Genomic DNA, 24,851 nt, shown 5'->3' with positions numbered 1-24,851 from the left:
TTTGCAAAGGCAATTTTTTTCTCAGTGTTTGCTGCAAATATGTTTAAATTCACTCTGTTTTGGAGGCAAGTAGTCAATGCATCTGAAGTGCATGCTTGACATATGTTTCTTTTCACATGCTGTCCTCCATTCGTTTCATGTAACAGATGCTCAGTTCACCGCTTTAAATGTATTCTTATTTACTAGAAATTAGTTTGGAAAATAGCTGTTTGGAACTAAACATTTCCAGCCCTTCTTCTGGGTGCTGGGAGCTCCTTTTCGCAGCTGTCCTGTGTGGCTGCATGCAGATGTTGACAGGTTAATTTGCATTTGAAGAGCTGGATGCAGTGAGCTAAGCAAGGGTTTTTCTTCCCTGCCTCCCAAGGCAGTCACTTAAACACTCCTTGCCAAATTTATCCCTGATGCTACTCTTCTTAATTAACTACAGCAGCATCCAAGCTGAGTTTGGCCCATTGTTAGCTGTCCATTTATTCCAGGGTTGAATTAAGCCCCCCGAGCACGTAAAAGAAAGGATCTTATTCTGAATATTGATTGTACAACACTGAAACGCAGGGACAGTCCTAATTCACAGCAAGGTGGTATGTACAAGCTGGTTTATTTGATTTCCACTATATTATCCCGTTGCCAGAAGCTGCAGGTCCAAACCTTCCAGCTGAGGTCTCTGATTTACCTGACTTCTGCATATTACTGGAGTCAGAAATCCTGCTACCAAGAAAAATGACTGATTTCCCTTCCTGGAAAGTGCTCTTTTTTGTTCTTGTTATGTGGGTTTTTTCCCCTTAAAATAAGATTGCATAAAGACACTCAGCACAAAGACCCAAATTTAGCCTTCAGTCCCTCCCATCAATAAAGTAAAAGACAGAAGTCTTGATCCACAGCCATGCTGTCAGCCTCTAGAAACTCTTGCTGCTGGTCTTTCATGTACATGATCCATCCACATTGACTCAAAGTGCAGTTTAGCAGAGACCAAAAACTTTCATGCTGTAGCAGGGAGAAAAGCTAACGTTCAAAGAGCTGCAGCCCTGTCACAATCAAGGCCCATACGTTTTGCTTCCTCTTCATTTTCCTTTCTTTCCTTTAGATGTTACAGAGCTGTCAAGGAAAGCTGAATCCTGCAGGTATTAGAGCACTGAACTGAACCTGCAGAAACAGGGGAAGGTGTAATTAAGGTTGTCCTTTTTTCACGTACCTTCATTGCACCACATTTCTGTGCTTCCCTGCCATGTCGCTGCTATGATCAGCTGTGGGCAGATGCTGGTCTGACTTCTCCCCTGTAATCTGGATTTCAACAATCTTCCAGTTTCCTCATGCGGCTCTAGTTTGCTGTGCATCCACTATGGGGACAGTTACCCATCTGAACGCTAGCAGTTTTGATGTCTACAGGTAGGCATTATGATGAACGCTAATAACACATTGCACTCAGTCTGTGTTTTGGAGCATTTATGGCAAAATTCATACTGGTCACAGTCAAATACAAACCAGTTCATTACCTCAGCTGTTCATGGGTGCAGTAGGAGAGACCGCTGGCTCAGTGAGCTTTCTTAAAGCAAAGTGTTTCCTCCAATCCATCATTTGCATCACACATAAAGCTTTTCTTGTAGGTGGCTCTTTTTTTCCTATATAAGAACTTAATGGGAGGGGATAGGAATGAAGAATGTTGCTGTTAGACAGGCGTGATTCAGGTACCCATGGCGACATGAGATCACTCCACACTGTCACCAACACAAGAAGATTACCTTATACAACTAAGAACAGAATGTTTGACCTTCAAGACTTCCTTATCTGTAAACATTAGAACTGTACAGCAATGCAACCCAACTTGTCAACAGCAAGAAATGAAAGAAAACTAAAACTAATTTAAAAGCCAGCAGCGGCAGTGGAATAAAGTCAGACATTTATCATTTCAGAGGTTCCCTTCGCGCCTGCCTCTTTTCCTGCAAGGTTTAAATTATTAGATTTTCTTTTTAATGTTATGCTTACTCTCCTAAGAATAGAATACAATTTACAGAAGCTCATATGGATGAAAAAGCGTTTTCCTTTTGTGCTGTTGCTCACACAGTTCACACACCCACAAACCTGCACCTTCCAGCTTTCCAAAACCTCAGGTTAAAGAAATCGGCTCAATATTCAGAAATCGATTTTGAAATCCTTGAAAGAAGAAGGTTTATTACCTGAACTTTCACTTCAGAAATATCATGCAGCTCAGTGTTTGGCGCGGGGCTTTTTATCTGGTCCAGGTAAAGGGGCAGATTCTTCCCAACACTTACATGTGTGGCTGGTCCTGTCAGTGTTGGAGTTGAAGCTATTTGCATGAGAAAAGACCCTTAGAGTGAAGAAGTGCAGGATGAGGATCTAAGCTTACCAAAACAGCTGGAAAGAACATGGTAAAATGAAATTCAATATCCGCTGCTGTAGATCTCCCAGGTTTTAAGCTTCTGAGGCAGGGAGTGATTTTTAAGCAGAATTTTAACTTGCACATACATGAATTATTTCTAGTGACTTGCTCAAAAATAGCAGTTTGAGCCTGACTTTCAATGTACTCGACACAGGGCTGGAGCATCGCCAGGCAGCCTGCCCATGCCTGGGAATGCAAAACTTCCTGCACACACCTGAACCAAATACCCCTCCTTAGGTATATATATACCTATATATATGAGTATATATATATATACCCCCAGGCACTGTGGGTTGGGGGCATGCTCTTTGTCCCTCACCTGATACAGATCAGCAGGCAATGGCCAGAGTTTGGGGTCCAAGCATCTCACTAAGGTCTGAACCAGTGAGAAACAGCCAGAGTTTGTTTCCTGTAGAGGCTAATGGGGAAGTGCTGTCCCCCGAGAACAGGGGAGCATCATGCTGCATGACTCAGAGTGGAGCTGAGTCACAGCCTCCTGTGGCTTCACCTGTGATAGGAAGGGCTTAGGCACCGTATTCAACATTGTGCTCAAAGTCACGATGCAAATCATTGTGTTCAAGCTCTTCATTTGCTTCACAGGGGGAAAGTATGTTGTGCTTCTTGGAGAAGAAAAAGGGGTTGGTGGTGTGGGAAAACGAACTCCTGGGTTCCCACTCATGAGAGTGCTGTTAGGAAAGAAAAAAATCCAGCAAAAAACACTTCAATAGCGTAAGGGAATGATAATGTCTCTGCTGGAGCCCCTCTGAAGGCAGTGAAGGCACACCTGGCATATAGAGCATTGCTGGTTAGCAGGACACATCAGCTAAGATTGCCTGAGGCATGTGGAGCCGCTGCAGAAAAGCATCCACGTCTCACGAGGATACAGCTCTCTTACTCAAGAGCACTTAGGAGGAGATCTGCAAAGGGGGTTAAGTATTGCCATTCCTAAAAAGTAGAAGCTCAGCCTACTGACCCCAGCACGCTGGACAAGAAATGACACTGAAGAGCAGAACTCAGGAGCTGGGCCGGCATCAGACAGCTTTGCAAACCCGCAGGGCTGGTGTTTCAGGCTGTGCTCATCCTGAGGGACAGACAGCACATGTACGAGTCCCTGGGTGGAGGCAGAGCAGAGCAGGTATGCATCGCTGCATCCCCCCTGGATGCTGGCACTTCCCTTGCAGCACTGTTAAGAGTTAAATGACAAGGCAGATACTCACTTTCCAGTAGGTATTTGCTGGCACATAACCTGGTGAATCCAGTCTATGGAGCGTAAGTGATTTACAGTCACTACGCAAACTTTCTCAAGAGCTTATTTAGAAGAGAAAGCCCTGATGCATCAGCAGCGCTGTGTGCAGGAGAGCTGCTGGAGCCGCTGATACTTCGACATGATTGAGTATTTTTAGAGCCATCCTATGGCGCAGGATTTTTAACTTCCATTTCACAGCCCCTGAAGCCTGGCAAACTTTCATTAACATTTGATGCCTTGAAGTCATGCAAGGTCTGGGGGAAAAGGGAGGGGAAGGAGGAAAAAGAAATACACCTTTTTGGAGCGTGTTGTGTGCAAAGTTGCCTTGAGGATTAGAAAAAGCCTCCTAAACCCTTCTCTTTGTGCCATGTGCTTTTAAAGTACCCAAACCATTCAGAGAGCATAGCTAGAATCCCAAACCATGGCTGTGTGGGCTGTGTCTTGCTTAATTGAAAGTTAAGTAAGTTAACCTGTGAAACACCTGAAGTCTCTCTGGCCCTTGGGGAAATTGAAGCACTTCTTAAGCAGAGAGCTCCCCACCTTAGAAAGATGATGTCTCTCTTCTTCACATGTTATTAGGAGACTTTGCTAATATATAGCTTTCTGATCTATAAATCCCTAAATTATTTATAAGTCACCATGCCTGCATCCTAGAAAGGAGAACCTGGGACCTGGAGCAGTTAAGGGATTTGCTCCCAATTCCCACTGCACACACTGCCATTTCTGCTGAGCACAAAGTCAGGCTTTTCTGCCCAAATTCATACATGGTGAAAACAGTGCTTCCCTGGCTACAAGGCAGACTTTTCAGCTGGAAGATAAATTAACAAAACCTCTATTTTCCCCTCCCCTAAATATACACATGTATACAGACAGAGTCTCTTTGCGCACAACTGAGATTTTTCATAGGCTGAGGGAGTAGGAAGAAGAGACGTATTTTTGTCTCCTTGGCAAAAATACATTGGCAGCATATCACTGAGTTGTAAAGACTGAGTAAGTACCAGAGCGTGGCCCTGTTAGGAGAAGCGGGTTTTGGAAAGCTGCCCTTCGGCTGCCAGTGCCTGTCTGCCAGGACCATTGCAGGGATGCTGTCTTAGGGGGCACTCAGCTTGTGGGACCCCAAACAGCCCATACAGGCTCCTGTGGAGGAAGAGGAGTTTGCAGTACCTGGAAATGAGGAGCTGTCAGCTCTGCATCACCTCAGATGAAGTGTCTGAAGGGGAAAGGAGCCGTAAATCTCCCCCTGTGCATGGATGGCACCATTCCCAGGCAGTCGGAGCCGCTGCCTGCCTCCCGAGCTGCATACCTTTCAGGAGGTCTCGCCAAGGTGGTGATAAACGCAGGTCCCGTCCTGCTTTCAAAACTCGAGAGGAAATATGGTCCCCGAGATGCTGTTATACAAGGGCAGGGAGAAGGATGAAGGACTGATGAGGGAGGGCTGTGAGGGAGTCAATGGCCTGGGGCTCCTGCCTTTTGTCCAGTCTTCCCAGCAGAATGAAAATGTGTTGGTTTTCTTCTCCCAGCTGTAAATCTTCACAGACACTTCCATGTCATCCTAGGACAACAAAATGCAATAAGCATTTGTAACCATCACAAAGGCAGAGGTGCCTGATGCTACTAAGGGCTGGGACTCTAAGACACATTTAAATCCAATTCTGAGATCTCAGGTTGGACTGCTTAAATGTATCACCACCATTATCCTTCCCCTGTGCAGGTAGAGACATTTCATAGTAAAATGCAGTTCTGAAATACTGAAAGTAAACTCCATAATAAAATATTTATGCATCTATGCTTTAGTGCATTGTTATTTTGCATGATCTGCTTTGCTTTTCAAGACTGACTAGATTGAGGCACTTCTGATTCATTAAACACGTTTTCCCAAACCCTGTTTCTACAGATATTGTTGGGCCATTGTGCTTAGTTGTATTTATTAGGTGGTATAACAAGAAAGTTACGTCTTCCATAAACCTGGGAGGAACCTGCTTAAATGTGGTGCTCTGAATCTCAGCAGAGAAGAAAACAGTTCTAATGAATAATTAAAGCTTAAAGAGGTCATGCTGCGTTTGCAGTCTCATTTTTATTTGTCACTGCTTCCTTTGCATTAGGAAATAGAAAGTTTCAGGTGCAGGAGCCAAAAGAAATCTCTTCTGCATGTGTTCATATAAACAGATCTGTTTGGTAGGCATCCCATTTTGATGTATTAGGTCATTTGTTAACTGTAGTCATTTAAATCAGTCCTGGGAATTATAAGTTTCAGGCTCTTTATTTTCATCAGGCAGTGGCTCTGTGCATCCCCTCGCCTTCTGTCAGCAGCACAGACACCGACTCTTCGGCTGGGCAGGGCTGTGGATGCAGGCAGAGCTGCTCAGGGAGGACCCAGGTCGCCATCTGGTCCCTGTCTCCACAGGCACCACCAATCTGCCAAGCTGCTGCTCTCCTCCTAAGCCCTCTCCTTGCCTCCGGCCACCCACTGCCCACCTTCTCCTCTTCTCCTCCTCTAATAACTCGGATTCAAGCTAAAGGCCTATATATTTCTGTTGTATTTTCTTCCAGGATACATTTCAGCTGCAAAACACATTTGTTCCTTTCTTTTACTTTTCACACTAGAACGTATTCTTCGTAACCAGCAGCTCTGTCATGTGTTTCCAAGGTTAGACATAAGCCCTGGGTATTCAAGTAATCTCTCCTAGTGAAATGTCTTTCCCACTAATACGTCACCCAGATGACTTTTGAAACCTTTGCCTTGCATTTCCCAATTCCAGCCATCAGCAGGGTTTGGCAGTTACACCCCTTTCTCCTAACCTTTAGATTCCCCATTGTCATCTGCCTTGTTTCAGTCCCGCATCACTGATTGTGCATGATCAATCTCTAGAGGTTTAGCTTCTATGTATAACTCAACAAGCTGGCATAGAAACGAGGAAGACATGCTCCAAAATGAATGCAGATCCCACTCAAGGTCACAGCATTATGAAGATAGACATATTGCAAGCATTCCCTTCAATTAAAATGATTTATGGAGTGAAATTTCCCCATTGCTTCTTCAATATCCAACTATTTTTCTAACTGCCATCATCTTAAGATGAATCACCACGGATTAAAGAGATACGGAATCATTACAAGATTCCAGGAGTGTCCAAATGTTCCTAATCAGTTAACTAGCAAGGTCCTAAAAACCTTGCGGTGTGTGAATGAGCCAAAAGAAGGTTTGTAAAGAAAGAGCTCAGTTTTAGATGTCAGGTTAGAGATCTTCCCTGCTATTAGAGCAGACAATAATTCATTTTATATAGAGAGGTAGTTATGTGATGCCTTGTAAGCTTCAGCTACATCAAGAGCTCTCACAAGGAGTATCAATAGTATGAACCATTTTTCTACTGACTTGATCTGGAGGGGTTTTGGCATTACAGAAGACACCAGGGCCGTCCTGTGCGTGTTACCCCAGATATCCCTGAGGATTACCCAGGTCCTCATCCTGGAGAGTTGTTTCTTAAATTTTAGGCTGCTGTATGACAACGGCAAACCTTGCCTGGTGTGAAATGATGCTTCAGGAACCTCAAGAAATGGCAATTTAAGAGGGCTGAAAAGTGGAAATTAAGACTGAGAACATACAAGCTCAAGGCTGCACATGTATGAAAGTTGAAGTGGCTGAAGATACAGGGGACAAAGCAGTACACGTTGTAGTGGGTGTATTTCATCTAGCTCAAAAACAGCATTCATTCCCCACATGTGACCACGACTGTCTCAAGTTATAAAGTCAGTGGGGACTTTGGAGAGATGTGAATGTCCATTTCCTTAAATTTCCTCTCCCAGGTAGTGATGAGCCATGATACAGCCTTTATAGATATGCTGTGATTGTAAGAGGTGAAACCATCAAGCCCTGGTTGATCACGATGTTAATGAGGGAGAACTGATGACTTACTGAAGTAAGGCGAACCATATGGATAAAATTCAAGCTATCCCTGAAGGAAAACTTGATTCCAATTGTGCCAACACAGGAAAAAAAGCACAGTTTGACAATGTGAAAGTAAACATGATTTGTCATTTTGCAGCATACGAACGCTTCATCAGACAAAATGACTATCTGTTCTCCAAATTGCATCCGGTACAATTTGGCATTTCAGCCCTCTCGTAATGATTGATGGACTGGCAGCAATCTGCTTGAATGAGCAGTCTTTGTACCAGTGAATGTATGTCAGGGTCAAGAATATTGGGGGAAAAAAAGGTGGATTTTGGTCCAAATCAAGATATACCTGAATCCTGGCTGGCACACATGCCACCACAGCTTATTTCCTGCTGCTCTGTGGGATGTTGGAGTGGTGATGGCCACGGTGTAGTCAGAGTTGTGAAAAAAAGTTAAGTCTCTGACACATTGTGCCAGAAGCACTGCTTGGTACTAAAGTACCTCTTTAAATTAAGGCATTTTAGACCAGAATGTATGAAAGAGCTGGAAAGTCATTAGAGAATGACTTTCAGTTAAAAGCTCTGATAGGTGAAAAAGCCAACACCAACTCCTCAAGTGTTAGACCAATTTTAGCTAAGGTAGAAAAGACAACTATGTAACTTCAATGGAGGTTGCTATCCAAGCTCCAAATTCATTTTAAAAGGATGAAAACAATGATATCACCCACCCAGAAACAGCTTTGGCAGAGTAGCAGCAGAGCAAAGTATGGAAATGAGTGGTGAGACAAACTTCTGGGCTGCTGGGATAAAGGACTGCAGCATGAGACGCAGGACGAGATGAGGTGTGAAGGCAGAACACAGCACGCGTGGGCCGTGGTGGTAGGTAGGAAAGCAGACACAGAGAAGTGAGTTAGCAACCCCATGACAACGAGGAATGTTGGCAGTTTCTTGGGACTGAGCCAGGCATGGGAATGCTTGCCATGGCAGGGCAAACTTATCTCTGACTTAAAAATGTTCCTCAAGCAGCATCACCATCGATCCCCCCTCCATCATGTCGTACCCAGGTTGAGGAACTGAACTAATCTCCCCATGCAGATGATTTACAAAATGCAAACTGAACATCATGACTGGAAGTATGTGAGTGTTTCTTCCTAGAAAACACAGTCATTCCCTCAATAAGCTCCATAAAAAGGAGGAACAAAAAAGAAGACTAAAAAAGACTGAACAAAGCCACAGAACCCCGCTGACATTTCCCCCTTTTTGCCATCCAAACAGCAGCACAAGAGGACATCATTACTAAAGAGCAAACTGCAGGTGGTAAAAGAAAGGCTGTCAGCAATACACAGAGGGGCTACTGGGGATGCCTGAACAGTGGAATAATACAGCACAGAACTTTATCTGCTGTTTGGCTAAGGAAAGGCAGTTGGGAAAGTGGCAGGAGCATTGCTGAATAAACCTCAGTCATTACTTCTATGGTCAAAATGCTGATTTATGAGAGGAACATTAGAAAAAATGGAAATTAAGTAGCTCAAAACAATATTTAACGTGCAGTCAACTCTTACCTACTTCACTGCTGTCCTGCGTTTCCCCGGTACTATTGGTATTCACTGTGGTAGCACAAGGACACTTAGTACTTCTGGCAGCAGTTTTGTAATGACTAAAGAGAATTCAAAGGACAGCAGCCAGACACTGTGATGTGTTTTATTAGCTCCCAGATGTGCAGGTGAGGTGAATCTTCGGTAAATGAGTTTCGCTGCCATGGATTTTCTAACATCACTCAAGGTCTCATATAAAACCTTATAACGGAACAAAAGGCTGTCATAGAATTTTAAATTCATCTTTGGCAAAGCATCTTTTCTGCATGTGTTCATTTCTTACACAGAAATACAAATGTACAACATCTTTGATGATATTTGCCCAGCTGAAAAGAGAAGGTTGCTGTAAAGACTGTATATACCCACGTGAATTAGAACTGACTGAGCCTCTGTAGGCGTCTCCCTGGATGCCTTCTGGTGTAGGTGATCCAGAAGCTGGAGATGCTTTACCAAGCTGTACAAAATAGCATTCAGTTGTTACATCCTGGATTGCAGCATGCCAAAATAATACTGCTCAGAGTAAAATTGTTCAAGCCAAAACTAGAACTCACCACCCAACAGCAGACTTCTTCACCACCTAAGGGAGATACGTCTTCTCCTCTGTGGCCAACTTCTTTGGGTAACGGTGAGCACCCATTGGTACCTGGAGGAAGATTAGCTAAGGCACCACATCTGGGTCACAGGAAACTCAAGACTGTTAGAAGAGAATAGGGTGGTTCCTGACATGAAGGTCAAACTGCCCAAGTGGGAACCTCGGCAGTCGCTATTTATGGCTGTGAAATTGGCACTCAGGTCAGTGGAGATGGCTCCTCTGCAATGCAGCGCGTGAGCTCCACTGCAGTTTGAGACCACTGGAGAAGGAAGCCATGCAAGGAATAGAGCAACACAACCTTCATTCTGCGGGGATATGGTGAGAGGAGAAGCTGTGAACTGCCTCTGCTTCCAACAGAGAGGGCTTTGTAGAAGAGCACCAAGGAGAGGCTGCAGACAGCAGAAGGCAATCAGATCAGACACTGCCACAGTGCTGGCAAGCTGGGGAAAGCAGATCATAATATCCTGAATACTGGAAAGTGGTGGTATAAGACAGTATCTTCTCTCATAGAAAGGAGAGAGGAGGGAGCATTAACTACTATATGAAGGTAAGAGAAGTGAGGTTAATGGTGGGACTAGCATGTCAAATGACAAGACAAACTGAGACCTGTTCCTAGAGAAAATGTGCTTTTGCCAGGGGTGAAGGGAATGGCAAGTGCTAGGAATAAAGGGCAGGATGAGAGCAGAGATGATCCCCTGCCAACACCAGCTCATTTGCAAGTGCATGGGCAGAAGCAGCTGCAAGCTGCTCCGGTGCCTGTCTCCTCCAGCATCACTGCTACCAGGGCAGTCTGAGCCCTTGTGAGGTGTGAAACACACCAGGAACGTGCTTTGTGTTTAAAAAACTTAAAGAGGAGCAAGATGGAGCAGGCAGCAAAAGCAACCAGTTGTTATTCACGTGGCACCAAGGGCATGGGTGAAAAGCTCTGAGCAGCAGAGGGTCTGTAGGCAGCGGAAGAGGAGGACTGGAAAAGGGGGAAATTCATGTCACAGCAGAAGATAAGAAAATCGGAGATTTGAGGAGGAGTTTTCCTTTGCCCACCAGACAATTGAAAATAGATCAAAAGAAGAACCCAAAGGGTTTGTTAGAGATGACAGCTCCTAAGGAAGAAAGTGGGGCAAATTTCATACATTTCAACATTTTAAAAGCATTTTCCTTTTGCCCGGGAAGTAGAAGGGGAGCTAACAAAGGAACAAGACCAGATTCTGTTATCACTGTTACTAGGGGAGACAGATTTAAGCCCACTGCGCTGAAATCAGAATCTGTCCCTTAAGTAGGCAGTTCAGCTCCCTGCAATGAGAAACATGAATTCTGAGTTATGGGATGAAAGACAGACAAAAGGAAAGGCCTTTAATGAAGAACAATAAAAGATTGTTGTTCCACTTTCTCAACACCCATAAAGAAACATGGTTAAGGTTCAGGATAAATCCCTTTTAAAGTCTCAGCTGAGTTGCATTTGCTTTAGCCCAACCACAGCATGTATGGAAGCTTGTGATGGTCAGCTGGTTTATGGTACCGTGCTAGCCCACAGTTATGGGAATGGACTTCTGATTCTTTTAGATCCTAAATGTTTTCTGAAAACAAGACCTACCCTGGCAAAAGCACGACAATAACTCCTGGTACTTCCAGTGCTCGTCAAACTCACCTTCAGGATGAAACAAAAATACATCATATGGACATATATTTGTCATATGGACGTATGTCATATGGACAAATAATTCCTGGCCTGGCAGGACTCAGGGTGCCAGACAGCATCTGTCTCAAAAACCTATGCTTTACCATTCCCAGTTTTGCAAGACTCTCACAACAGCCAAACTTTTCTCAAAGGCAGACACCCAATAAATGTGCATTTAACTTCCCAAGGCTTCTTTCTCTGCTGGCTCCATCCTCCATGGTGATGAAGGCGGCGTTACAGCAGCAATGTGGGGTAGCAAATTCACACGGGATGTGTTTTGCACACGACCTACATCAATACTTCATGATTTCTTTTATAATGACAGCATTAAACATCCTCTGGCAGAGGCTCACAGGCTCTGTGCTCATTCAAGTAACTTAAGGACAGGCTTGTGAAACTCTCAGCAAACAGCGGGAGACAAATAATCAACCTTGGGGCAATTTAACATATAAAGTGCCAAGAAACAGAAAAACATCTAATGCTGTTCCTTGTTTCCTGAATGGAGAGCTCAGGACCACAATAGTACCTGTTTGAGCAGCAGCACCACTGTAGGTTCTGAACAATACTGTTCTAGAACAGTAGGTTCTGAATGCAAAAGGAGGTGCACCGCTTATTCCTCTTCAAGAGTGATTTTACGATGAGAGGAATGAAGAGAAAAGAAAGTTAACTGGGCAGCTGCATTCACCGTTGTGTGTCAATGCAGTGAGACAGGGGAGTTGTGCCAGTGGAAAATCAAAGAAATGAACACAGTGCACAGATAGACTCCATGCTATGAATTGTGCAGAGAGGAACATTTTTTGGCATGTCTGATCTCCTTTGCTCGCTGTTGCTCAAATCACGCAGCAGAGAATTTCAGGACTTGTCAGCAAAGAAACTTTCCTATCGAAAAAATACATAACTGTTTCTTTTCTCCCCTGGCAGAGTCCAGTGCTGACACTCACTCACTATAAATAGAGGTTCTCCACTGTTGTCTGAGGGAAGTGCAAAGCCATGCCGCTCAGGAAACCCAGTCTCACACGGCATGCTTGGGTGGACACTGTGTTCAGGCGACTTCTGTTACAACAGCCCCACTCTGCACATCATGTTTTTCTTGCTGTCTGTGATGTTATCTGTCAGTCAGCCTTCTCTGTGCTGATAGAGTCAGAAAACTTGTCATTTAAACATTCAGATATTCAAGTGGTGTTGCAGTAAATCAGGCTAATGGCTGGCTCTGGAACTGAAGCACAGCGTTCGATCGCAGGATAAATGCAAGAAGCAGAACCACTGGGCCCGAATTTCCAATGTCTCCTTACAAATTGCCTTATTCTTAATACACAGTCAGCTCCTTACAACTTGCATTCCCCGCATTTGCAAGCACTTCCTGTCAAATGATCTTGAAAATCATTTCATTCCACATCTTTGAACCATCCCAAAAGGCCCACATTTGCCAGAAAGAAATCTGCTGGCTAGTGGGATGTTAGGCTGGACAGTTATTGGGTGTATTTACCTGCCTGAAGGTAACTGCTGTAGCCACGCAACCACTTCTGCAGCTGACATTTGGAGCCCTCATTCCATCAGTATAACCCCTCTCAGGAGAAAACTCTGCTTAACTCTATTAATAGTGTGCACGTGTGTTCACCAAGTATCTATAGCTGCTCAAGAATTACAAGAACGTGGCGTGTTAGCAGGGGAGAGTTTGATCCAAGGAGGCTGCAAATGTCTCATGAGAAAACAAGAAAGGTTTCCCAACCAAGTCCTAAACCTGATGTTTTACTGCATAGGTTCACTACCAAGGGCAGGTGAGAGGGTTGGAAGACGAAATAGTTAATCTAGCAACAGCTCTGTAGACGCTGTTGATGGAGAAATAGGCAGCAGCTTGACCCATCTATCCTCATGTGTCTCCCACTGCTATCAGATATCGCCTCCCGTAAGCTCGTGCTCAGAGCAAGGAGACGAAAATTGCTATTGACAGAAGTACCCTGCAGACAAGGTCCTCTGCTGCAAAGCTGCTAGCTTCTTGCATGGTGGAAACCTATTTTAAATCAGAACACAACACTAATGTTATGGAAAGATCTTGTTGTATACAGGTTTTGGGATAGGGAAAGGAGAAAACAAAAGTACAGCCTGCCTTGACAAATCCTGTCAGACATTTAAAGGCTCTATCTTCCAGATCTGATTGTGCAAACACTTCCAGGGCATCGGGGAATGTTGTCATTGATAAATATTAACAATGGGAAATGGCTGTTTCAAAGACATAGCTGATGGTATGGCCAACAACAACATGATCGTGTAACACATGGCCACAAACACAGTTAATAAGCACTTGCATCCTACAGCATTAACCATCAGTCGTCAAAATATAAAACCCCAGTGAGCCATTCTGCAATGGTACAGGCAAGATTATTGAAGGATTATTTGAGAAAGAGCAAGGAGGTGGCAGTATGTCATCAGAATTTGGGATCACTACTTTGATTTACTGTTGAAAACTCTTTGTACTTTGAGATCTCAAACCCCAAAACAAAGCTAAATCTTCACTTAGGCACTACGATTCCCTCCCTTATCACATTATTGGAATACATCACACTCTAATTACAGTTATCTGAACAACACTTAGTGAGCTTGGGAAAGTGCTAACCTTTTTGGAGAAGCCCTTGAACACAGAGTAAAGCCGAGTCAGAAACAATTCTAAGGTTTTAAATGCCAGCTATGTACGCTGCTACCAGTGGAAAAAAGTGTTCTTACACCACCAGCAACACTTGAGGAAATTTGCCTCTTCATTATCGTTAACTCAGATCCTGAACTCCTAGCTCAAAATTCAGAACAAAGTTATTATTATTATCATGAGGAAAAAAAAAGCATTATAATATTTGTATTTCTAAAAGCATCATTAAAACATATCAGTAATCATTCAAAGAGTAATACTTACAGCATCTCAGTGGGGTATTACATCTTACTCTCAAGAGGCATCCAGAAGTGCTGCTCAATATTTTAGTATCTGTTAGGCAGTGACTGCAGTTTATTTATCTCTCTCTAGTGGGTACGTCAGTAGAAGTTAAATATTCCATCTCCAAAGGATTTAAGGGACTGTATCCCCGTACTCAAGCAAAGAACGTCTCTCTTCATATCACATTCTGGTGTGGGAAATGGCCCATGTGTGCCTGAGTGAGCATGGACCAGCGACCACATCCGTCTACACATTTCCTCGAGGCAGCCTCTGTGAAGCCTTTGAGGAGAGCTTCAATGAGTTCAGATCTGGTGCAGATGCCGCAGAATGGTTATTACTGAATTTAATTGAGGTGTTTCCACCTCTCCTGTTTCCTTTCATTCTTTTTTGTTGCTTTACGCACTAGGGCACAGAGCCAGGTATTTCACTGAATCTGTTTTGCTTTGGTTTTATTTGTTGTGTTTAAGTACAAGTCAGACTCTGCTGTTGTGCTTCCAAAGCTCATCCTGCTCCAATAGCTTCCACCCTGCTAGTTTTAATATTCCTCCAACCTGAGTTTCAAATAGTCCATCATGATGAAAAAAACCAGGTACTGTTACACTTCCCAGCAAGCCTTTGTTTCTGATACTTTATGGATTAAAAGAGCCCTCAATACGCTGCAGATCACCAGGGTTCACGATAGCACCTTCAAGCCTCACTGAAAGTTTAATAAGCTGCTGCAGAGTTATATGATACCTGTTAAGTTTATGGAAAAATTTATCCAGTCTGCTGCTGTTATTAGGTATCAAATACCATGGACACTAGAGAGGACCCTGAGCCAGTATCTATGACCTGATCTATAGAAAAAATATTGGGAAGAATATTTTGGATTCCCAGGCTTTGATACAGGTCCAAATTTCACAGTAATTTGCTATTTCTATATAAAGTTGGCCAGAACGACCAACCACAGTATTCCTAAAAACTGGAAATAGAAGACAAACCTCAAGCTCATCTGGAATTTTCTGTTTGGGGCTAATTAAACTCTTTGCTCACCTCTGCTTGGCTTATATAAGCACCAGGAAATGAAGGTCTCCAACCGTAAAAGAGGAATAGCCCAGACACTGCTAATACCAGCCCATCCTGTCCTGCTGATGCGTTTCAGTCCTGTGGAGGAAGGGATGGCTTCATGGCCTCCGCATAAGAGAAACTTCTGCTGAGGGGCCCATTTCATCCAGAAGTTTAATAATGTAAGGCCATTTCACAGAGACCAAAACCCTCCATCAATCCATCAGTGCTGCAAACAGAAGGGGCTTAGGGAACATTTCAGTCTCGCAGAACTTCTTACCTCTTAACTGAGTTTCTGGAAGTAGAACATTTATTTGGGCTGTTGTCCATGTCCATGCTGTGAATGTTCAAGTTCACAAAGCGTCTTTCAATGGACTGAGCTTTCAATGGACAGAGCTTTCTCCTTCTCATATCATCCTCTTGTGGGAGCTCAGTTACCTGTGATACTCCTACTTTTTTATCAGCTGTGGATAAATACAACCAACTACCTTGAAAGTTATTGGAGAAGTACATACAGACTGTATGTATATAAAGTACACACAGAAGCACATGCAGAAGTACGTTCAGGTGGCCCCACCAGACACACACAAGCGCAGAGTCATTGAAAAGCCTATTTCATGGGAAATCAGGATGAGAAGATGATTCAGATTTATTTTTTCCTTAATGAATACAAGAGGATAAAAATTATACTCTGAATGTATTTCCTCTAAATCAGCACACCGTAATGAAGAGGCTCAAAGAAATGACCATCCAACCTCACAGGCCCTGTTAAGCTGGGAGCGATTTAATTTCACTGTGTGAACTGCCATAAAAATAAGCAGTGGGATCTTTAAAAGCTGGGTTTTGGATTGCCTTGCTGGAGAGCCATAGCGGGTGACGAAGCAGCTGATGGCAGAGGGATGCGCGGACAAACGCGCTTAGCAGGAGCAGTCCCAGCTGAAGGGCTCTCCTCCGCCTGGCAGACAGGGCAGGTGTGTCGCTTCCAGATGTGACATGAGCCACTTCTTGTTCACAGCCTTTGAAGTGCTGTGCAGAGAAAGCCTGAGCCGTTACCGCAATTAGAGTAGATACATCTTTTACTGGAAGAATTAAACGCACTGTAGTAGCAAACCTGCAGTTGACACTCGCAGGGTGCAATTTAAATCCTCCGGATTAGTAATTCTTTTGAGATCTTTGTAATCATTGGTAATAGGTAGTGAAATAAATCCACATTTATATCCTCCAGACTGCAGCTGTGCTTCTGTTAAAGCGGTATTAACTGAAGGTTTTTAAATCCTTCTGCCAGCTCGAGCTGTAAGCACCGAAACCCCTGTGCAGAGGATAACTCATCCTGGGTGATGTATGTTCCCGGGCACGAAAGTGTTGGTTAATGAATAATGAAAGCACCAAGGCAGAATCACACCTTGGAGCTTCGCTCCTGCAATAAGCTCCCTGGGGAGAGGTCCCTGTGCAGCTTGCAGTGCAACTACCCAACAGCAGCTAAGACTGGATGTGGCCATGGATAACCGTGATAGAATACAAAATACTAATGTAAAGCTTTATCCAGATGGACAAAGTGCTGAACCTTATCTTGTTCAGTCGAGCGAGGGGTTCATCCAACCAGCTCTGGTATTGTTCCTTCAGGTATCAGGAGTGCACACTCACACCTGACTTGCTGCACAGGCTAACAGTTAACTAAACAAATACGCCATTAAAAGCTGAGCCAATGTTGAGGGGGACTTACGGGTTTAAATTGGGGCAGGAAGAGATTTATGGACTTGTTTTCCAAGCTGAGAGAGTAACTGAAGAGTCCTCAGACAGTTCAACAACCGACAGTTCTGATAAGGGAAACCAGCACTTCACTGGGGATGAGACAGGAGAGGTGATGGGAGCTGGATTGGTACTTGGCTTTGCTGTGGACCACCACCCCAGAGCAGGGACCCAGAGTGACAGTCACTCTAGGAACAGAAAGAAGCTTTGCAAACTCAGTGTGCTTGTTAAGATAAGCACAGTGCTTATAAAGCAGAGATTTCAGATCTCAAGAGAACTATATTAGCAGCAGACTGAAGAAAAGAGCCCAGAAATCCTGGCTCTCCCTTTCTTCAGAGAGGCTTCAGCCCAATCTGCCCCAAAATCATGACTTGAGAGGTGGTTTGTGACCAACACTACAGGAGAAAAATTCACTAACGCGACCTTGGAGGAAAAGGGAACAAAGCAGAGCTGGCAGAAGCGCATTTACCTGGTTCTGCTCCTCATGTGTTACATTTGCTTTCTTTTCATTTAGGAATCTACAAAGGACATTGCTTCCGAATCAACCATTTCCCTGAAGACAATGACTATGACCATGACAGCTCAGAATACCTTCTCCGTAAGTGAAAAGTAATACCTAATACAGAGGCCAGAGGGATGTTTCTGGGTTTCTATTGCATAAAGTGGAATCAAGCAAGTCTTATTCACTGCAAGAGACTGGTCCAAACTGGGTGATACAGAGCAGTGGTGATGGATGCCCAGTTCACGCTGCCCCTGACACAACCATGACAATGGGGACCCCCATTTCAAGGGTTTCCTTCAACCGTTGGAATACTTTCAATTGTAGTGCCCATTCTCTAAATATATGGAAAATTTCCAAATGAAAACTACAGCCATCATTCCCAGACTGGTAAGGGCATTTTACAGAGGGATTATTTATCCGATCAGGGTATCAAAACCAGTTTGAGGAGTGGGTTAAGCATTTCCTGATGCTTAAACCCAACCCTTACTGAAGCCTCATCCTTTGCAGCTGCTGAGCCACCTCCCCCTGCAGTGAAATTACTGCATTGTAGGAAGGAAGCTGAAATTTCTGCAGTTAACAGCAAAATCTCAGCATGAACATGGGCTGTGGCTTCCCTGCATGGACAGCCAGCCATTGCTGCTCTGTGCATGGAATTACTATGGAAGTAATTTCATCCACCAGCCTGGTGTTTGAACTACGGGCAATCATTTCAGCTCCTGCAGATGACCACTCACTCAGCTGATGGGAAGTCTTGGAACCTGCAGAGTTTGAGTTAGATTTCCGACTGCCCAGAGGATGCGCAGCCTCACTGCTCCCTTTGAGCTGGCCACAAAAGCTGAAAGCAGTGCCCTTTACCAAGAAAGTTCACAAGGCGCTAGGAAAGCTTCAGGGAGCAATGAATGAGCTGATGGCTGAGACACCCGGCAAGTCAAAACACTTCTCAATTACACTGCTATTAATTACCTGAAACACCACTTAGAGAACCACTCTGCCCTTCTGCTCCCTTCTGGGAAACAAATTCTAGTTACTAACAGGAGAAGAAAGTATCAATCTCCAAAAAGGACACTTTACCAGAAAACCCAGATTTTTTTGCTCTTTACTCTTCTCAATTTAGATCAGTCATAGCGCTTGGGTGACATGATTTCAGTGCTCAGGCGAAGGCAGGGGAGCACAGTGCGAGCACAGCTGCATTTATCTTTCATAGAAAGACTTGGAATTAATGTTAAATGGATGCCAAGTCAGCTTTAAGAAACAAACATCATTAGTAAAAGGCCTGTAAAGGAAAGAGGAATTAAGTAGCATCTTGATAAAAGCGTGTTATGCCTTCTTGATTTGGAGAGAAGAGGGAACTGGGAAAAGCAGTCTACAGCTCTGCTGTAAGACATGAGATTGGTAAATTGGCTGTAAGTGTGCTTGTGACGGGTGTTCCTAAAAGTTGTTTTCCAAAGTGACTAAGTGCAGATCTTAAAAACAAGCTGGTCCAACCCTTTATGTCTTCTGCAAAATGAGCCCCACAGAGGAGAGCTCATCCTCACATCGCCTGCACAGATAACAGGGCTCCTCCGCTTAACTTTGTAAGAAAAACTGAAGCTCCACTTAAAACGCATACAGTTGATTTAGAGATTACTAAAAGGCTATGTATCTAAATCCTGAAGAGATGAGCTCATATGTACATGTAATAGGGATCGGATCATTGTCTAAGACGAGCATATTTGCATCCTGTTTCAAAGGAGACGTGAGACATTCTGTCCCGTTTTTGCCCTCTGTGCAACACCTTTGCAGTCTCTGTCTCTGTATCATTCACCATGTTCTTTAGCCATTTTTTGGCTCAAGTTTCTCAGAGGGCCACGGCGAGGGTAATCCTTATTGTTCCTGTCTGGCTTTGACAAATGTGCCAATGCTGTGTTCATCTGGTGCTCCTGAAAGAGCAGCATGAGAGGTCTCAGCCTGCTCCACAGTGACCACTCTAATAGAGGCCTGAGATAGGTGTAAACATCATGGTGCTAGCAGAATCAAGCATTGGTTCAAAAGCCCATTGAAATCAGTGAAAAAAGACCAATTTTAGGAGACTTTGGTCCAGGGTACGGGTAGGAGCAGGAGTTTAGATTTTGCCTTTTGGTATTCAGGCAAAACTAAGTGAGCAGCAGCCACAGTGACCACTAACACGTGCAAAAGAGCTCACATAAGACCCATCCTGTTGAACCTTCCTTATGACAACACACACCAATTGTGATGTCTAAAACAATCCCCTTCACATGTGTGTTCAGAGCCGCAGCAAGAGGCAGGGTACCATTGCCATGCGCAGAGTGCCCATGCAGTCCCCAGGGCTGGTGCCAGCATCACTCAACCCCAGGCACGTGCTCCAGCTTCCTCCCTCTCTTGCATTTCTGCAGCCCATGGACACCAAGCTGCTCGAGCCCAGCACTGCATGAAGCACATGCACCTCTCCCTTTGCAGAAGAAGAGATTTTGGCCATACTCATGCTAACTGCGTATGTGAGGCTCTGCTGCGATGCAAAAGTGAGGAGAGGGACCCCATTCCCAGGGCATGTATACACTTCTTTCCCACATGCTATAGAATCCCCTTTTTAAAGCTGTTTGCTTGGCTCCTGCCTTTTGGAGGAGAATAAAAGCATGAGCAGAGCACAGGGGCTCACAGCCCCATGGGGAGGAGCCACAGCGCTCCACTGAAGGAGGTGTCGCAAGGCATAGCAGTGCAGAGCAGCCGATGTAAACAGACAGGATGGTAAACAAGGGGAAAAGAAAGCAGGGGAGAAAGCAAAAATCAGATTGCCTTAATGGGTTTTGATGTGTTGTCGTTTTATTACCAGTATCAGGAGCCATATGTAAATTCTACATGGTACCTATGAGCTTCCTTTTAAATTCCAGAGCTACACATTGTAGGAAAAAAATACACAGTAGAGTTCTACAAGAAGAGAACACTGGCGTTTTCTTTCTCTCCATATTAATTAATTACAAATAAATGTGAATAAAATTAATTCATATTGATTTTCTTTCTCTTCGTATTCATTCTACTGTAGAAAAGTCATCTCTGGAGATTATTGCTACAAGCAGAACGGCCCACTCCCTATATTTGGCGTGTCTGGCAAGTTCCTGCTGATGATATCACTGAAGCATTTTAGGAAAGCTCTTTGATTTAATTGAAATCATTATAAATAGCAAGACCATAAAATAGAGGAAACAACGGCCAGAAAGGGTGGGCCACAGTAGATTTTAAAGCCACGCTGTCCTTTGCCAGGACACTAACGGAGGGTGATTTAGGGTGCCTTCATGTCCAGCAGCACGGAGATGACATTGAATCTGTTTCTAATAATTGACTTTAAAAACTGACCTAAAGGCCAAAGCACCGTTACTTCACACTACACATGTGGGAATACACCCAGGACAACAGAACAGGCTCTCACCACTCAACAGGCTTTGATTAGAAACTTACACCCTCATTGCTTGGATTTGCCAATTATCGCAGGACACTGTCTGAATAGTAATGCATCGGCTGAATTGGGTTTAGATCCGGTTAGAAAATGCCCTGTCTGTAGAGGACACGTGCAGCGACATTGCCGGGTTTGGTAGGAGACAGACTTCTCTCACTGTTGCAGATCGATACAGGCATAAGCTTCCCAGGCAGGGACTGTCCTTTTGGCTTTACGTTTGCACCATCCTAATGAGGGCTGGGACCGTAGCCGGGGCTCCCGGGGGGGCTTTGCATCACTCACAAAAGCACTTTAAATGCCCAGCCCTGTCCCTTTTGCAGTCAGTGGGAGTCGTGCCACCGGTTACCAGGGGAATCGTTAGGAAGCAATTCACTGAATTGGGAATGCCACGGCCATCAAAAGTAAAATGGGAAAGCATCAGCTGTAACATCTGGCCGATTCTCCTTGGGAAACGGGCACTGCTCATGGATGGCACCCGGAAAAGCGCACACTGGGAATGGCACCACAGCAGCAGATCCAGCCAGGTGGAGGTTTGCTCCCTGTGACAGCAGCCTCTGACCCCATGCACCCGCTCACCCTGATGGGACTCCCCTCTGCGCCTTTGCCTCTCCACTGTCCCCAGCTTTGGGGCAATCCTGTTTTCCACAGCAGTATTCAGCACCTTATCTCCCATTCTTCAACAAAATCCTCTCTCTCTACAATGATATAACTCATTTCCTCGCTCTGCCTTTCAGGGACGCCTACCAGGTTTCACCCCTCTGGTTTTACAACACAGACATCTCTCTCCTTGTGCTTGTTTATTTTTCCCTCAGCCTTTTTGTTCCCTCCCTGCCACTTCCCTTTCGATTGCTGCTTAGTCTTGTAGTGACCCGACTTTGAAAGCTGGCTTGAAGTGGCGTTTTAAATCTTTTTTCCAGGGATTTTATAGCCCATTCTGGTGAATGGACTGAAGCACACAGAATTTTTAATGGCTCTACTTAGCTGTCAGGAAACTAAACACGAACATCCGAGACACACTTGTTGAAATTTCTCCCTTAACAATCAGAAAGGTTTCAACAGCCTCGGTACTGAACAACAGAAGAAGGGGTTATTAGCTGCGCTCGCTGGCAACGCAAACGCTGCAGACTTCAAGAGCTGTAATTTGCTCACCTTGTGGATGTATCACGGAACGGATCTGTCTGCGGAAGCCATCCCCAGGTGTAGGGTTCGTAGCCAGCTCATGAATTTTTCACTGCTGCTCCCTGCGTGATGCTGTCACTCACCTCATGCTTTGCCAGAGATGCTCTGTACAAGGTAGCTTCAGATAATGGTGGTAACTCTGGGTGTTCTAGGAGAAAGAGATTTAAGCTATTTGGTGAAGAGTGTCCGTGCCACATTGGCCACCTATCCATGGCCTTGGCTCCCAAAAATGTGCCCAGAAATGCAGAATCAGTGATAATTCCAGCAAAAGCAAAAGGTTTTGAGACTTTGTAAGCTCTGTACTTGCTTGAGGAGGCATCTGAAATGATTACTGTCTGTCTTGGTTTCCCCCCTATCTATCTCCCCTCCAGGCATTGTCCGTGCCTCCAGTGTGTTCCCCATCCTAAGCACAATATTGCTGTTGCTGGGAGGACTCTGTGTCGGAGCAGGAAGGATTTACAACAGCAAAAACAACATTATTCTCAGTGCTGGGATTCTCTTTGTTGCAGCAGGTATGTTCCCTTTAAATTGGGTCCTTAAGTGCTGCCTTTTTAAACTGAAAAGGACTGTGGAGAAGCGTGTTGGCAGTTCTCTCCCTGACGTATAAAATATAAACCCCTTTTCTGGACGGGGGGCACTGACAACATCACACTGGGCAAACTGCTCAAGATGAAATCATGTTTTGAAGCTCTAGAACAAGTATATTCTAGAAAAGCTTTTCGTTTTCCTGCAAAAGGAGGCTAAACTCAGTAACAAGCAGGTTTTGCACTATTTAAAATGTATGAAACATTAGATGAATCAGGCACCTCTTACATCCAGGGCCTTTTTCTTTCCTATGATGGCAGAGAACATTCACCTGTGATAGGTGAGCCCATTTTTCACACTAGAAACATCGCAGAGAGTCGTCCACATTGTTAATAGCTTTCCCTGAAGCTGGGATTAAGCACGCTGCATATAGATGAAAATTCAGCAAGGTGGAAGAGAACTTATCTTGATGAAGGTGAACAGCCATAGCCTTGAGCTCAAAACTTATTATTTCTTATTATTATCCTGAATGTTAGAATCCCACTAACAATATTAGCGAGCTCCCATATGCTACTTCTTTCCCACAGTGGCAATGAAGAGGTGGGGACAAATCCTGATGAGCATTTTGGGACCCATGTGAGCGCGTGTGACCCAGATGTGGATCTGTTCTTTGTTTTTCAAGAATGAATAAAATCTTGAGACAAACGGAAGAGTAAATAAATGCAATAAAATTTCTTTGAACGATTCAGGTCCAGGAAGTACCCTGGTTTGAGTTTTATCTTCCCAGGCACATAACCACTGATTTATGTTTTTCTGTCTCTAGGACTAAGTAATATCATAGGGATCATTGTCTACATATCAAGCAACACAGGTGACCCGAGTGACAAGCGAGATGAGGACAAAAAGAACCATTACAACTATGGTTGGTCTTTTTATTTTGGAGCCTTGTCTTTCATCGTGGCTGAAACCATAGGCGTTCTGGCTGTGAACATTTATATTGAGAAGAACAAAGAGCTGAGGTTTAAGACCAGGAGGGAATTCCTTAAGACTTCTTCCAGTTCTCCTTATGCCAGGATGCCAAGTTACAGGTACAGGAGGCGGAGGTCCAGATCCAGTTCTCGGTCTACAGAACCTTCTCCATCTAGAGACATTTCTCCAGTTGGCATGAAGATAGCAAGCACCATTCCCATGAATGAGATTTCCATGTACACTCTTTCCAGAGAGCCTTTGAAGGTTACAACCGCTGCCAGCTACAACGCAGACCAAGAAGCCAGTTTTCTGCAGGTTCACAACTTCCTTCAGAAGGAGTTTAAGGAAGGACTCCATGTCAACATGGTCAACAGGAGAACAACGCCTGTTTGAAGCACCTTCCTTTCCCCTGCTTTTTGAAGAAATAACGAAACAGAATGGATCGGTCATGAGAGAGAAGGAGCGATGTTAAAATACCCTCTCACCTCTTGAATTGTGGCATGTGTTGAGATAGCAAGTGGAGATCCTCTGGACCAACATAACGATATCACACGCTCGTAGCTTTTTTTGAAGCTATTTGGAGTTCGTTTCTTTCAGTTCTTGGTGTCACAAGATGAAGGCGGTTCATGTTCCTGCACTTCTGTAGTGTGTACAAAGTCGTGGAGAAACTGCAAAGGACTGGCCACCAGTGTGTTTTAAAGGATTACAGAGAAATTGTTGTACTTCTTTTTTTCTAATGTTGAGATCCCTTAGTACGAACTTGCAAATGTAATTTATAACCGAGCCCAAGGATGAATACGAACTGCTCCTCAAGCGAGCCACTTCCCTTTGACGCAGCGTAAGCTTTGCCTCTTTCCAAAAAAAAAAAAAAAAGAAAAGAAAAAAAAAGAAAAAAAAAAAGAAAAAAGGGGAATATTTTTGAAGGCAACACTTTCTAAAACTGACCTGTGCTACTGAAACCGCAGAGCACCCGCATGCTGAGCATTACAGACTCCCTGATGGGGTGCAAGGGGGTCTCCCGTTTCTGGTGTAAGTCGTCCCTCGGGGCAATGCAGGTAGGGGAGAAGAGGGTGGGTGCATCCTGAAACACCTAAAAAGGGAAGGATTAAAGT

General features: G+C 44.3%; 1 protein-coding gene across 1 annotated transcript in view; it reads left to right on the top strand.

The window, feature by feature from the left end:
• CACNG4 (calcium voltage-gated channel auxiliary subunit gamma 4) overlaps positions 1-24,132 on the top strand; it is a 39,217-nt gene extending 15,085 nt beyond the window's left edge. The window contains exons 2-4 of the mRNA XM_065693629.1: positions 17,628-17,711; positions 22,617-22,757; positions 23,594-24,132. Coding sequence (XP_065549701.1) covers positions 17,628-17,711; positions 22,617-22,757; positions 23,594-24,132 — 764 coding nt within the window. The remainder of the gene's footprint in view (positions 1-17,627; positions 17,712-22,616; positions 22,758-23,593) is intronic.
• Positions 24,133-24,851: the final 719 nt, after the last annotated feature.

The sequence above is a fragment of the Lathamus discolor genome, chromosome 13, assembly GCF_037157495.1.
Source record: "Lathamus discolor isolate bLatDis1 chromosome 13, bLatDis1.hap1, whole genome shotgun sequence".
Classification (NCBI taxonomy): Eukaryota; Metazoa; Chordata; class Aves; order Psittaciformes; family Psittacidae; genus Lathamus; species Lathamus discolor.
This window is presented reverse-complemented; position numbering and strand designations above follow the sequence as displayed.